Source organism: Carettochelys insculpta, chromosome 1 (genome assembly GCF_033958435.1).
Source record: "Carettochelys insculpta isolate YL-2023 chromosome 1, ASM3395843v1, whole genome shotgun sequence".
In the NCBI taxonomy this organism is placed as follows: Eukaryota; Metazoa; Chordata; order Testudines; family Carettochelyidae; genus Carettochelys; species Carettochelys insculpta.
In genome coordinates, this window is record NC_134137.1 from 355,526,328 (window position 1) to 355,542,860 (window position 16,533).

Here is a 16,533-nt window from a genome sequence, read left to right on the forward strand (position 1 = left end):
AACACCTGTCAGCAGCAAACAGTTAGGGGCACCAAAATGTGTAGCAACTGTCAGCTAGGTATTTGTGAGTGAATTGGCAGTGACTGTTGACTGGAAAGATCTGAGCTGTGTCTCTTTTGAAAGAGGAATGCAAATGAGGGAAACTGAAAATGCAAATGAGGTGCAGATGTACATATCTGGCCCCTCATTTGCATATTCTTCTTTCAAAAGAGCTTCTTTTGAAAATAGAAAAGCATTGTTGACACTGCTGTTTCAAAAATAAACCCCATTTTTGAAGGAACCCTTACTCCTAAAAAAAATATAGGAGTAAGGGTTCCTTTGGAAACGAGGTCTATTTTCGAAACAGCCACATCAACACTGCTTTTCTACTTTCAAAAGAAGCTCTTTCAAAAGGAAAATATGCAAATGAGGAGCCAGATATGTACATCTGCACCTCATTTGCATTTTCAATTTCCCTCATTTGCATGCCTCTTTCAAAAGAGGAGTGGTAATGTAGATGTAGCTCTGTTGTTTTTAGCACAGCCAAGACAGAACAAGATGTTTTTTCATGAGGCTGATGGATTTCCACTCATTGCGGCTAAATGTAGTGCCTTGCATGGTGATAAGTATCAGAGAGGTAGCCCTGTTAGTCTGTAGCTTCAAGAACAACAAGAAGTCCTGTGGCACCTTATAGACTAACAGATATTTTGGAGCATAAGCTTTCGTGGACAAAGACCCGATTCATCAGATGCATAAGTGGGGAGGTGGTTTCAGAAACCTCTCTGATACTTGTCACCATGCAAGGCACTACATTTAGCCGCAATGAGTGGAAATCCATCAAACTCATGAAAAAACTTGCACAGATACAGGCAGACATCACCTTCCTCTCCAAATGCAAACAGAATGACATAGTATGACACGTATCAGAAAGGTAGCTGTGTTAGTCTGTAGCTTCAAGAACAACAAGACCACCTGTGGCACCTTATAGACTAACAGATATTTTGGAGCATAAGCTTTCATGGGCAGAGACCCGCTGATCTGATGATTCATGCATCTGACGAAGCAGGTCTTTGCCCATGAAAACTTATGCTCCAAAATATCTGTTAGTCTGTAAGGTTCCACAGGACTTCTTGTTGGTCTATATTTATCACTGAGGCCAATTGTCTAGGTATACTCAAGGAAGTACAGAGGACACATGATATTGATTTAATTAGGCCCTAACTTTATTGCTCCACCAGTTCCCTTTAATTTCCAGCCAGGTCCCCCAGCTAACACAAGGTTTGGAACTTACCATCCGCCATCTTCATAGAAGGGTTAAGATGGGCTATGAGAAAGGGAGCAGGGGGAGCTGGTTCACTGCCTAACTAATCAGAGGTGCCCCCACTCTTCCTCCCCCATTCTGTTCCTTTATCCAGTACATCCTTTTAAGTCTTTTACCAGGCCATTGATCTGGTCCTTGGTTGCCTTTCCTATGGAGTATCTGCACTGGACATCCACCCAGCCTTACAAAATAGTTGCAACATCTGACCTACCACCTTTTCTTCTTATTGGAAAATGTCCTCTCTGACACTTGCTGTGGGGAAGGCAAAAAAACCTCACTACAGTAAAACCACTCTGGTGGTGTGAGAAAAATTCCCCCTCAGCCCTACCTTAAAAAGAAATGACTAGCATGATGCCCACAGCAGGTCCTAATCCAGCCTGATACTTGCCTTCATTGGTGGGATAGGGTGGGTGCTGCCTTTGCTTGCTATGTGGAGCAAAAAGGCTTCCCTTGCCTATGGCTTGTATATTTGTACCTTCTGGACATCACATTCCTGAGGGATGAATCCGTGCTTCAAAGCTGACAACCATGCACCTCTTTGCTGCAGTCTCTGACCTCATTTCACCCTCTCCAGCCATAAAGCAGAGCAGTCCTTCTTTGGCAAACCCTGACAATCCCTGCCCCCAACTCCAATTATAGGGGGAGTCCTTGTAAAAGACAAAATTAGGGTTACACAAATTTAAGAAAATATTATCCATAAACTTAAGGTCTTAACATTTTACTTAGGTATGTAAATAAGGATTTATAAGGCATTTATTTTTTGTTACTTGTTTTATTTTCCCCTTTTTAATGTTTTGTACATATTGCTACTTCACTTTTTGGCACTGGTGACACCTCAGTATTGAGCAGTTACATTATTATCATTAATTGATTGCTTTCAATTAAGCAGAAGGCTGTTAAAATTATATTTAAATTGAAAAGTGTTAACAAAGCATATTATTACCGAGGAGGGTCGTGCTTTATGGATATTAAAGCAGTTTATTTGTTTGCTAATAGTAATTATTCTTGAAGTATAAAATGACAACTACAAATTGGCAATGTTTTCACTCCTACTTTAGCACTTTACATTAATTAAAAATCATTGTTCCCTGTGTTTTACAGCAAAATAATGTTTGTTTTGCAAATTGGAAGCATTTCACAAACAGAGAGTTGCAATACCAACCTGAGTGATCCTAATACTGTAGACAAGGCAGTTCTACTCCAGTACAGTGTAAACAATGGAATTACATGGCAAGTAATAGCACAGCATCAGCCAAAGGACTTTATACAGGCCCAAAGAGTATCTTACAATGTTCCACTGTAAGTATCTAATCACACTTCATTACTTAATGCATACTATACACTTCCTGCAGAAAGGACTCTGTACAGGAAAAGAGAGGAGACAAGAGAATGTGGAAGAAAAGGATGATAATTGTAGCTGTAATTAAAAATATAGCCTGCAGTCCACTGGTACAATAAACTCTTTCATATCTGGCAGCCCCGGGACCCGGAGGTTGATGGATATTCAAGTATTGTGATAGAGAGGAATGCCTAGCAATGCATGACACTAAAGAAAAACAAGATTAGATATTAAGAAACCAACAAAAATGTATGCAGAGTACTTTGTTTACCAACATCAGTAGTATACTACATTGTGAACTTATATTGTATTTTATGTATTTATTTGTATTTACTTTCACTATCCTGTACTTATGGAAAAGATAAATAAAATTTACTTGTGGTCAAAATGCTGGTTATTTGAGAGTTCCAGATCAGAATGTAGGCTATGTAAAAGTTTACTGTATAACTAAAATAAGTGAAAAATGTTTACTTTAAATTTAAAATATTAAATAATTATAAAAACATTTTTAATATCCTGAATCAATTCAGTTTCAGTGAAAAATATGTATTTTGTTTCCCCTTAAACCTTTCATTAAAGCAGAATATTGATGTTTGGGAACACACATTTTGATTTTGGTTTTAGTATTTTTGGGAGTAGATAGGTAAGCTAGTAAGGATCCTTCTAAGTATGGAAGTCTAGCTGGTATGTCTCTTTGTAACCGTAGGGAGGCACGTGTGAAAGGAGTTTTACTGCGCTGGTGGCAGCCCCGTCACAACGGAACAGGTCATGATCAGTGGGCTTTGGACCATGTAGAAGTCGTCCTGTAAGTATCATCTCCGTCTTTAAAAAGTGTTGAAATTCCTTCGGCATGGCATGAATGTTAAACTCAGTGGGTGCGTCCACACTTGCATTCCTCTTTTGAAAGAGGCATGCAAATTAGGTATCAATTTGCATATATGGCACCTCATTTGCATATTCTAATTTCAGAAGAGCTTCCCATTAAATAAAGGGGAGAAGGATTCTTTCAAAGAGGGGGTTTACTTTCGAAAGAGCAGCATCTGCTTTTGAAAGAAGCGCTTTTGAAATTAGAATATGCAAATGATGTGCCAAATATGCAAATATATACCTCATTTGCATTTTCATTTTACTTCTTTTGCATACCTCTTTCAAAAGAGGAATGCAAGTGTAGACACGCCCAGTGCAAGTGTAGACACACCCAGTGTAAGGCTGACAGACCCAGGTGGTTGGCAGGAGAGAATGAACCTGTGATCTTAGGGGCTAAAGCCATGTGCTCTGCTGCATGAGCTAAAAGCCAGACAGCTCTCAGCCCAGGCTGGAGCATGGAGACGTCACTCTCCCTTGTCAGTGGTCTCAGTGCGTCTAGGGCTAATCAGTGAGAAATGTTCTCTGAAAATCATTCTTTGCTCTATGTTCCCTACTGACCGCAAATGTCAGCATTTAAGGCAATCAGGAAATAAAGTTACAGACTGGGGGAGAATATTGCGCATTATGGAGAAGTGCAGGAGGGAAGCATGGATTTTAGCATCTTTAAATATTTGTGTATTGATATGTCATTAAGATCTTTGAAATATTTTATCATGTGATACGTGAAAGGATGTGTGTGTTCAGCAACTATGATGCCATATACAGCTGATTAACAGCCTTTCAAAGATAGAAAGTAGTCTATTGTATTTCTCTTTGTGCAGAGTAATGTTGTTGAATCAGGCTCAGAAAATTGCATTAGCAACTAATGCCATATTCATTTCCTTTTTTTAGTAAGAAGGACACTGTTCAGAAACAGGGTTCAGTATATCAGGTTCCTATGATCCGAGCTCTATATTCATACCCTATCAAGATTTTACCAAGTAAAGTGTTGTCACCATGTTGATTTCCCATTAATAAAATGGGTGTCACTTTCAGTTAACCCTTTTTTACTGTATTACATCACAAAGAGATGATCTGCTTTTTCTTTAACAATTTAGTTCCAGTAGAGCTGAAATGCTAGTGCCTTGACGGGCTGGGACTCATCGCTGACAGTGGTTGGCAGAGAGAAGCGTGTCTTCCCAATAGATAGGTTCAAATGTTCATTATTATTGAAAAACTTAAAAATCAGCATAGAAATTAGATTTGGGATAACATCCAGACTTAGTCACTATATGAATGAGGTTTCTGCCTTTAAACTTGAACTAGTAGAGGCACCATAAGTATTGTTTTGTAACAGTAGCAAATTGGATTACCTGAGCTCTAGTTAGCCCTGTTCTATTTTCACTGAGAAGCACCAGCTTGCATGGCATTCATACCAACCCCCAACCAAAAACCAAACTGTCCCAACACTAAGTAGTTGTATGTGCTCTGCTGCTTTTATACACCTTGCTGGGCTCTGCCCTCATAACATTAATCTTAAGAGTGAAGGAACAGAGGGAGGGGGATGATTCTCAACATCTTTCAATTACTAATGATGCAAACAGGCTAATTATTTAGGACACATAAACTGAGGAAGGGTGCAGATGCTAATGCAACATTTCCACTTCTTATCTGCTTTAATATTCTTTAAAGTTGAAAAAAGGAGAAAAGTAGTTGAAAAAAAAATTAGAGCAACCGAAACATTGATTATGCTAAACATGGAGTATATTGGGAAAAATTAGATGGAATTTGGAAGGAGAAAATTTAGGCTGAATACCAGGAGAAACTCTCTGACCGGGTGATCCATCATGCTATAGGAAAGTCTCCCAGGAACATTAGTGGAAGATCCCTCATCTGAGATACTTTACAACTAGACTGGAGAAACCACTAGAAAATGTACTGCAGAAATAGTACATCTGCTTTGTCCTCAAGGGGAATTAGATACATATGCAGACCATATGCCCTTTTCTCCTCTTCCCCATTGCTCCTGCTGAGAACTTTTTGAAGGTTCTCTCTGATTTTTGGGCAAACTCAGACTAGCGAGAACAATCTTTTCTCCCTGCATTGGCTGTTAGATATAGGTTGTCAGGCCTATGTGCCTGTCAGAATTTAGCTGGTACCTCATTGTGTCATGATGGGCTGATCACTTTACATCTCTGCAATTTAGTATCCCCATTTTCAAATGTACTGAACAACTGTAGGTTCCATGCTAGTTTCTCTTCACCCCTAGCATGTACTGCTAGTAAGCTCTCCCTGTCCTCTGAACATTCCCAGCTTCAGAAGGAGTGAGGGACATAGCAGGGGAGCAGGCTAGGACCAAGTGGCTCCATGCAGGAATGTTGTGATCAGTAGAGACTCATTGCGAGCAAGTGTGTTGGTCTGATTCTGCTTTCCAGCAACTCAGATATCCCCTATTCCCTCCTATGGTGCCCTCTAGTGGCCACCTAGCATTGGTGAATATTTTTATATTTACATGACCTTAACATTTTATTTTGATGCTTGGGCTCTTCTCCCGCCAAAGATTTTAAATTAATTTTCTCCTGAGCCTCCATGCTAATTTAGAGTCCAGAACATAGTTTATATCTGAATTTTAAACAGGATTATCACCTATTTTTCATTTTCATTGACTCCTAATAAGACAAACATGCCACTGTCCTATGACTAGCAGACACTGTATGCATCACATTTCCAGAAAGCCTCTTTTGCAGAGGCAATTTTTTTTTGTTTGCTTCCAATATAGATTGCACAAACAAATATGCCAGTTTTTAGAAAAACAATTAATCTGTGCGTGCAAATCCTGTGTGTGCAATAAAGAAGGCTGGAAACAAGGGCCTATCTGTAGTATTGCTTTGAATAATTCAATTAATAAAACAGAAATATTGCTAATCCTGTAAGGCAGCTGCAAATAGTGCTCAGAGTGAATACAGAAGATATTTTGAATATTGTTGAATTGATTTTGCCAGCTGATCATTTGTCAGACTATTTTAATAGTGCTGGATGTAGTAAGTGGGAGTGAAAATGCTGTCAGGTTGTCCTTTCCCTTTAAATCAAATGTTCATTTGATTTGTTTGTCAATACAGCATATTTGCTCTCTGTACTTTTGAAGACAGTTTTGGGCAGATTCCTTCCATGATCAATGAATGTGGCCCTTCTTAGAATAAAAAAGTAATTTCCTCCCCCTGCACCGTCCATTCCTATAAGAAGAAAGCTTATTTTGTGCCCGAGTACCTCTACCCTAAAAACAGCCTGCGTCCAGCTCTGCATTGCATTTGCACTTCAGTTTTTCTCTTCATAAATTTCAGTCTGTCTGCTGCACAATAAAACCACACACTTTTTGTATGTGATTCTTGAAAAGCCATTTCTTTATAAACAGGGTGGTCCCTTCATAGTCTATAAAGAAACAGTGAGCTCTGATCAAATGTATTCAGAACTGAAGAGCAATAAACTGCAAACTAATCATCTGATCCTTCATTCTTTATGCACCCAAAACTCCCATTAACATCACTGGGAATTTTAGTTGTGCAAGAAATGTAGGATATAGCCACAAAATTTCTTTTGTGTGTGTGTGTATGTGTGTGAATAACTTTGCAATAATAAACACAGAATTATCCCTCCATAAACCATCACTTCATGCTATTCATTATCTAGATAATCTTACATTTTTTGGCACAAATAATTTGTTGAGGATTTTGTGTTGCATATGTCGCAAAGAATGTTTTTACCTTTTGCAGTATTTAAATACAAATTATATCTTCTAGCTGTAGCAAAACTTAATCATGTGGAAAAACATTTTCATTTGCTTCATTTCTTCAGCAGAAAGCAATGCTTTGAAACATATTTCACTGAAGAACATTGAAAATATTTATAATAAACAAAAGGAACAATTAAAATGTTAAAGAATTGTTTTATAGCCACAAGATTTATGCCAAATTTATTATGCAGACTGTGCTTTTAAGATTGTCTTTTACTATATCTCTTTTAAAAGTGTATGATTTTATAGAAAATAAAAATATAAATGTTCGTTTCAAAAATCAGGAAATAATTTGTTCAATTTTTATTTTCAAAAGAGAGGAAAAGTCCTATATTGCCTCTAAACCTCATCCAGCTTTTATGACTAATCACAGTGCTGCATGCGTTGAAAGGCATTTTCTAATTTGTGTTGTATTTCATTATTTGCTGTCATTGGTTTTACAATAGAGTAAGGTAAGTTCTTTCCCTAAATTAATATAAAATATACGTTGGCAGTACAGCTATGGTATTTTTAAAATGTCTAACCCTGTATTTTGTCAATGATGATATTTTGTGGGAAAAGGGGCGGCCTCATTTGTACTCTCAAAGAAGTACAGTAAACTCTCCATTTAACAGACTAATGGGGGGAAGGCATGTCTATTAATGCCGAAAGTCCGTTAAATCCGAACGCTTAAACTGTATGATAATGCACTGACCTTCCCATCCCATCACTCAATCCTGTCCTATGCCCCTTCCCTTCCTCCCTCTCCTGCCCCATTCTTCCCCTCACACCTCCATCTCTCTCTCCCAGTTACTGGGAAAGGAGCTGCACGCTGGCCTGGCTCCTTCCACCTCCTATGTCTCTTGGCACACTCAGCTCTGTGGCTTCTCTGGCCCCGGCAGCCCAGCCACTCTGGTGGCAGCTTCTCCAGCCTGGCAGCCCCAGCTGCCCCAGTGACCCCAGCTGCTGTGGCTCCAGTGGCTCTGATGAGTCGTCAGCATTTATTTCGGGGGAGGGGACTGGTGGACAACATCCATTATTTCAGAAGTCTGTTAAATTGGAGTCCGTTAAATCGAGGGTTTACTGTAAACATGCATTGCTGGCTCATAGAGGCCCAAACGCTGCAGCTGTTCCTCACAGATGGATTCTGTGGGGTTCTCAGTGCCATCAGGAGTTAAAGTTTGCAGATGTTCAGCACCTCAACCAACCCAACTTTCAGTCAAGACAGTGGGAGTTGTAACTGAGGATGAGAGTAGTAGAGCATAGTAGATGGTGGGTCCCAGCTGAGAGTTCCTGGGTGCTCCCATCCTTGAAGTAGGTCAGCACTGAGGATGCTCAGCAGCTTGCAGGATCTGGCTCTTAGACCTGAGATATAATTCCCAGTATTTTCAGTAAATTAGAGTTACAGAATGAAAGCCAAAATTTTCCACTGTTTGTCTGTAGGCATATACAGTTAATATATGCAGTGATATAAATCCATGTAACTAAGAATAGCAATAAGTATATATGTAGGGTGGGTTTGTTTATGATAACAGCACCACTTCACATTACCATAGTTAGGCAGCTAGGTACTTTTAATCACCATGGCTACGTCTACACGTGCCCCAAACTTTGAAATGGCCACGCAAATGGCCATTTCGAAGTTTACTAATGAAGCACTGAAATGCATATTCAGCACTTCATTAGCATGCGGGCTGCCGCGGCGCTTCAAAATTGATGCGCCTTGCCGCCGCGCGGCGCGTCCAGACGGGGCTCCTTTTCGAAAGGACGCCGCCTACTGCGAAGTCCCCTTATTCCCATGAGCTTATGTTACCTGTGCATGAGCTTATGGGAATAAGGGGACTTCGAAGTAGGCGGCGTCCTTTCGAAAAGGAGCCCCGTCTGGACGCGCCGCGCGGCGGCAAGGCGCATCAATTTTGAAGCGCCGCGGCAGCCCGCATGCTAATGAAGCGCTGAATATGCATTTCAGTGCTTCATTAGTAAACTTCGAAATGGCCATTTGCGTGGCCATTTCGAAGTTTGGGGCACGTGTAGACACGGCCCATAGTAGCTAAAGACATAGGCTTCCAAGACTGATTTTATTGAAATCAATGGGAGCTTTGGTACTGACTTCAGTGGGACTTCTTCTTCCGGACTCTGAATCATGTGCCCATAGGCTAATGAGGTGTGGGAAATTTACATCTGCACCTCATTAGCATCTTCCATACGGATCATTACCATTCTGCTTCTGGAAGACGTGGCACGGGTGGAGACAGCCTTTGAGCTATTTTTTTGAAAAACATTTTATTTGCCTTAGGTTATAAGGTGGCAGGAAAATAAGGGTGCACAGGTAACGTTAGCTTTGCCAATCATTGTTAGTCTCATGTAAAGCTGTAATAAATCATTGTGGTGAAGAAATTCCTTTTCTGAGTGAAAGCCAGGTGAATTCATACTCAAAAGTTAAACAAAAACTACCTCTTAAATGAAAGATGCTCTGGCATAATGGCCACTGTAACAATGCAAGAGTTTCTATTGTAGCCATTCCCATCACTACCTGGATGGCTTGAAAAGCTGGGCAGGCATGGTTATAACATAAATTAATGTAGCCTGCTAAATTAAATTCTCAGTTGTTGGAAAGCACATAACTTTGAAGTCAATTTTATGCAGTTAGTTTCTTTATACAACAGTAAAAGCTATCCTTGCCTATGGAGGTTCATACTTATTTTCAAAAACCACATATGTAAACTTTTTCCTTAGGAGCCATATTCACTAAAAATAAGCTTATGCACTTGGAAGGGAGAGGGTAATTGATTTCAAGCTGGACATTTACTTTTCATTCACAATGAAAACCCACTGCCCTGCCCTGCCCTGCCTCCCTAAATGGAGAGTTATTGTGACACCTTCTGCCAACTTTTTATTTCATACATCACCTTTATAACAAAACATAGGACTAGCTGCACTACCTTGATTGTGGGCCTTCCAACAGTAAGTCCGGCTGGAACAGATGTAAATCTTTGCCTTGGCCAAGATGCCAGCATCCTTTTCACCACTGGGGAATCAGAAGCAACCCCTACTACTTCCCAGGCTGCTCAGCTCTGGGGGGACAGAGCCAAACCAGCCAGAAGCTTCATGGACTCCACCAGAACCTAGTGCTGTCCTTCCATGGAGTGATCCCAGGGACTCATGGTGGCATTCCTTAGACTGAATCTCCTTCTCTCTGGTGCAGTGTGCTCCTCATGGATGCATAGGGATGAAAACTGTGCACACACACAAACCTCCTTGCCTCCACAAGGGTGACTCTGTCCTTGGGACTGGATCCATTGAAACACCCTCCAGAAAGGATAGGATCAGGTCCTATGAGAGTTCATCCTGTGGTGGATAGTTGTTATTCTGCTGAATCATTGAATTTTCTTGTGCTGGCAACTATCAGTATTGTTGGTTGTACATAGGGTCTGATTGTGGATGTTGGACTAAGGTGGCTTCCAAGGTAGCCTTGAGGGAATATTAATAGTTTTGTAGTGCCTAGAAGGGGTAACACAATGATCTTAAACATGAGGATTGTAATATTTGAAATTCCCTAGAGCAGCATCAAAGCATGAAACAGTCCACACTGCCCTTTTAGCATTCTGAGTTAAATTCTTCTGTGCAATTGCTTGCATGGAACTCTCTGATGAGACTTTGGGTATGTCTTCACTGTGTGGAAGATCGACCCAGTCAGGGTCAATCTTCCAAGGTTTGATTTCATGCGCCTAATAGGGATGCATGAAATTGAACTATCTGGGGTTGACAGTTGACACCTGTGCTGCTATTTTGAGGAGGAAGGGAGGTCGATGGGAGAGCATGTCGACATCCCTCTGTGAGGACGGCCAGGTAAGTCAACTGTAGATAAGTCGATTCTATCTATGCAATTGCTGTAGCTAGAATTGCATATCTACAATCAATGTTAATGTCTGGAGTAGACCTGGCCTTTAAAAATGAGGTTCTTACTGCAGTCTATGGACATTAAATTCCACATGACAACTTCTTTTCATTTTTAAAAGCAGGGATTTCACCCCAGCGTTCTGATGAATATATCTATCCCCTGCCCTCCTAGGGTTGTGCCACAGTGGTTGCCCCACTCCCAACCCCCAAACTGGTTTCTTTAAAGTGATGTATGTGTGTGGCTAGTGCAGTAGTTTGTGATCAACAGGCATGAAAAGTGCTGTCTTAATATGAAATAGTTGTGTTCTTTGCTAGATGTATAATTTCATCCTCATAATTTTGAATGGATTTTGCCTGTAGATTTATAGTATACCAAAAGTGCAAATGAGAATTACAGTCAAAGTTAAACCAGATGTGTTCTTTGCAGTTTTTCAGAGTTCCACTCCACCAGCATAGATGGTCGAGTTTACAATTGCCAGTAGCCTCAAAGTGAGTCTTTTCAGGGTTATGTGCAAGTTTGAATTTAGGAGCAGAACTGCAGTGAATCATAATGAAAGTTATAAGGTTCTTCTCCAGAGCCTGTGGCATTACCAGCAATTAGGAATTCAACTGTCATGATTCTCATGGCGATACATCTCTGGTGCAAGTAGATTTCATTCAGTGGAACTGCACCAGAATATATTGGATTGATTTTATAACTTTTCACCAAATGAAGATATTCAAAGGCACACTGCTCAGAAACCAACCTCACTGCAGGAAATGCTGTAGAGAACTCTTTTTTCCTAGTTCATTGTTTCCAAACTTGTAGCTCTGAAAGTGGCCATATCTGACACCAAGCCTAGGTGAGGGCTTGTGTGGAGTGGAAAAGTCTTCTTTAGCAAATATTAGCCATTTATATGTATTTTAACTGTTTTAATCTAGATTATTTAGCTATGTTTATATTTAAGTGCAGCTCAGTTGTTTAATGGAATTTATATATAATATGCACCAAAATTGCTCTAGTTCTGAAATACCAAATTGTATGCAAAAGCGAAGTGGGTCTGCATCTCACCTGCCTTGCGCCTTCTATAATCATGCTAATGTGCTATAAAAATCTCAATGGTAGTATTTTACATCACTTTTCAGAGTCAGAAAAGACTGTAAGGCACAAGAGGATGGAGTACTTAGGTCTCAGATGGCACTGTCAGAAGGGATGCAAAGAGACTGACATTTTTTTCCTCTTCCCTTCCCTTTGATTTTAACAGTACTCGCAAACAAAATTACATGATGAATTTTTCACGGCAACATGGGCTCAGGCATTTCTACAACAGAAGACGAAGGTCACTTAGACAATACCCATGAAGAAACGAGAAATTTATATTTTCCTCCCAACATGTGATGTGTTGCTTTCCATTCTTTAAATCTTAGCACTGCGTCTGGTATCAGGACTTTTCTGCAACTGGCTTGGTGAATAATGAAAAGCCTTTTTCAAGGCAGAGTGTACACCACTTTTTCGCACTGTGAACTAATGAGAAGTGACTTATTTTCTCATAGGCAAATGTTTTAATGTTGATGTGTCTGTGAAAATTGTGATCTGTTGTAATATCAGTTACAGTGGCAGTATGAGAAGTTAAGCAACTAATCTGTTTAACAGGAAAAAAGTTTAAGGACAAAGACTTTTCCAGATTTTATGTTTAAAATCTACATATTAAATACAGTATTTAACATTCTTTTCACATAGCTATTTAAAAGCACTTGTATTTCAGCTCTGTATCATATTTTATATGATTAAGTTATCATTGTCTTCTCCGTATTCTCTTCTACATGACACATTGGCGCTGTACTTACTTGTTACGATGTGATATTTTGCTGCTGATTTTGGGCTATTTACACTCTGATAACATGCATAAATCAAATCGCAGTACCTACTCAAGAAGATAATGGCAAAAATAGTTGTAAAGACGTTGATCTCCTTGTCTTACTCTTTGATATGTCTGTTGGTTAGCATTGTTTTGTGGATAAGAAGAATGCTTGACATTTAAACTTTTTTACTAAGCAACTGTGGACAAAACCCCAAACAGAAGTTCCCAGTTCCTTGTCTAAATGTAAAACAGTTCTCTGTGACTGATTTACTTAAAATAACTGCCAGTTGATGTCTGTAGTAATGAAGTGATTTGTAAAGTGACCGTTTCATGGTGTTCTATTTGGTGTTTGTTTCTATTGCGGGTCATGTTTGTATCTTCTGATAAAGTTGTACCTACACCAGCAACATTATAATGCCCCTATAGCCCTAAACTCTTTATTATCATAAATGAAACGTTTCACTATATGGTGAACCAAGCTAAAGATCCATGCTTCAATAAAGTAAAGCTGATAAACAAATTTGATGTCAGCATTTTCAGGCCATTGTGTCCTAAAATTAATTTTTTGGTAAGGAATTTGGTTTGCTCACTTCTAACAATAACATACAAACACATGTAATATTTTGTAATATATAGTACATTGTGCTTCAGTAGTATCTTTTCTCTGGGAATCTCAAACTGCTTAACAGACATTAATTCATAACACCTCTCAAGTAGCAAACTTGAGAGCAGGTGTGTGAGAACAAACATTTTTCAAGATTGAATATGTAAAGCTCAGCAACTAAATCCATATTTACATTGATCTCACGCAATTTGATGGAAAATGTTGATGTTGAACGCTTCTGAAAACCAGGCCATTAGTGGCTAGCTCTAGACCTATAATTGAAAACTTTGATTTAGCCCAAGTTACATAATAACTGACAGAACTGGAAATAAAACCCAGAAATTTAGACTCCCACTGTCTTTCACTATGGACTGAACCATTCTTTTTTGAGATACTTGGGAAAAAAAAAAAGAGCCAATCAATGGAAAGAGTGCTGAGAACCTAACCAAAATACTATGAAATAGTATAAGGCCATGTCTACATGGCCCTTCAGCACAGAGCTGCTGCTGGCAGCTCTATGCTAATGACGGTTCTAGAAATTGCAAATGGAGATGCATTTGCAAACTCATGTGGCTAATTAGCATAGCTGCACGAGATTTCGCTGTGGGCAGAGGGTGGTGCTGGCAGTACAGAGGCTGGGTGGACATGCCTCTGCCAGCTAAACCCCCCTCTGTCACCAGTTCCTTATCCCTGAAAAAATTTAGCTGTGCTAAAGGGCCATGTAGACATGGCCTTATACTATTTGTATACTAACAGTTTAATGTTTTTTATTATAGAACTGAAAATATAAAGTCCCAATTCCTGCCTTCTGAACACAGATCCAAGATATTAAAATACTTTTCATTAAGATAATTTTAGTTGGCATAGTATGTCAACAGATGGATCACACTTCAACATGCAGTACATGTTGCTTTTATGTGGGGAAAAAAACACTTTCAATTTAGTACAATAGTATAAGGGGATGCGGTAAGTGAGTATGAATTTATTATCTTCCAAATAAGACAAATACAGTCGGATCAGATGCTTTTCAAAATCATAGACATTAGGTTTCAATAAGTATCTGTGTTGGGCAAATTGGTTCAAATGAGTTACACATGTAAAGCCCACCACTGTAATATCTAAGCATTATGTATCATTTTTGGATGTCAAGGGCCACAGGGGATTCCCAGTAAATTATGTCCTTTTGCCCTTCCCGCCTTCCACAAAGCTGTTTCTGAAATTTGATTTTATGGATATAACACAAAGAAATTTGTATGAACTGTACGTTCAGTGTATTTACTGTCTCTCTTTCTCTCCCGTGTGACTGAGAAACACTGATATTAACGGCCATTGGAGTAGCAAGAGTGATCTAGTACATTATCACCAGCAATATAATAGCAACAGTGCTATAAAATGCGCTAGTCTTATCTATTGATATTACATCTTGGCATGGAAAGCTTTGAAGGTGGCAGAGGTTATTGTTCTCGCTTGTCTTTATAAAGCCCCATTGCAATGAAACAAGGGGAGTATAAGTCCAAGAAAAGTTTAATTTAAAAATACAAAAATAATCAAAAGTCCAGCCTACCAGAGTTCCTGGAACAATCCAAGTAAAATCTTTTGTTCTAACTGTATATGTGCTTCTTCCCAAATTTGCTTTATCTTTTGAGAAGCAACCACTTTAGCAGTCCTCACTACCATGAAATGATGCAATGTAGCACTGATAATAAAAGGCATGTTCTCTTGGTAAGATGCTCTTCTGCAGGAAAAGTGAGCTCTCCATTCCATTATGTTGAAAACTAGCAGGTCACCATTAAACCTGCCCAGGTGTCCCTGAATAAGAAAAAGCAGATAGTCAAAAATAGTGTAACTGGAACATGATCCTCCAGACCAGCCTAATCATGTCTGAATGATAACATAGAGAGGAGAGATGGCTCAGTGTGTTGAAGCAAAAGATTCTTCTGTGTTTAGGTGGCTAACATTCAGCTTTATTGAATTCAATAAGGCAACAGATGAGCCAAACTGGACACCAATAAAACCAGGTGCAGCAAGGCTGCTTGATGCAGCTAACTCTAGTATTTTATACCCTTACACAAACAAGTCCAGAGCCAGAAGCAGTTAGTCAGAGAAGCATCAATTATTTTCAGAGAGAAAACTGTTGTCAGCAAGGAGGAACAGGTACTAGGGAGTAAGAGATCCAAATCCAAACAGTTCATTAATGCATTCCACTTAGCTCATCCTCCCTGCCATTCCCAAATAGGTGAGGAAAAGTTCAAGCTCTTGTGCATGTGCAGAAACAAGAAATGGCTTCTATATAAGATGGCTTCCACAACTCCCCCCTTTTAGCCTTAAAAAGGCTAACTCAGAAGCCATATCATGGATACATCTCCATTAAAGTATTTACGTACACCTTTTGTTTTGTTTTTGTTTTTTTTGTCCATTATGCCTTAAAATCATTAGCACCACTTCCCTGTTCATAAGGACCTGTTTCATAATTTTTAGAGCACAAGAAAGACAATATTTGATTAACAAGAAACAGAAATAAACACAAAAGAATATAGCCAATACTAAGGCTATTCCTTGTAAAATGCAAGTTCCCAAATGTTTAACCCAACCTCCCAACCAGCCCGAGGTTCCAACTTTCCTTCTGCTTTAGGCTGACCACAGCTCTTTCAATTTCTGAGGCATTTTTCTTTACTTCCTTGCTGGTGTCTGTAATATACACACAGCATTCCTTTCCCACCATGGCACAAACCCCGCCTTTGCTTGCTAGGGTGTAATCTAGGGCCATCTGGATCATACCATGTGTCATTCTGGCCCAATTCATCAAACCACGTGCCATTCATCTGAGTGTTATTTAGTGGGACTGGAATCATTGGGACACCTGCTTCTGAACGTACAGGGCTGTGAGCACATATTCAACAATCTGTGGTGTTAAATTCTTGGGAAACTTGGTTC

At 39.5% G+C, this 16,533-nt stretch overlaps 1 protein-coding gene across 1 annotated transcript in view; it reads left to right on the forward strand.

The window, feature by feature from the left end:
* The window catches only part of RELN (reelin), a 543,431-nt gene extending 529,925 nt beyond the window's left edge, over positions 1-13,506 (forward strand). Inside the window, exons 62-64 of the mRNA XM_075016845.1 lie at positions 2,402-2,599; positions 3,346-3,444; positions 12,399-13,506. Coding sequence (XP_074872946.1) covers positions 2,402-2,599; positions 3,346-3,444; positions 12,399-12,495 — 394 coding nt within the window. The 3' untranslated portion in view covers positions 12,496-13,506. The remainder of the gene's footprint in view (positions 1-2,401; positions 2,600-3,345; positions 3,445-12,398) is intronic.
* Positions 13,507-16,533: the final 3,027 nt, after the last annotated feature.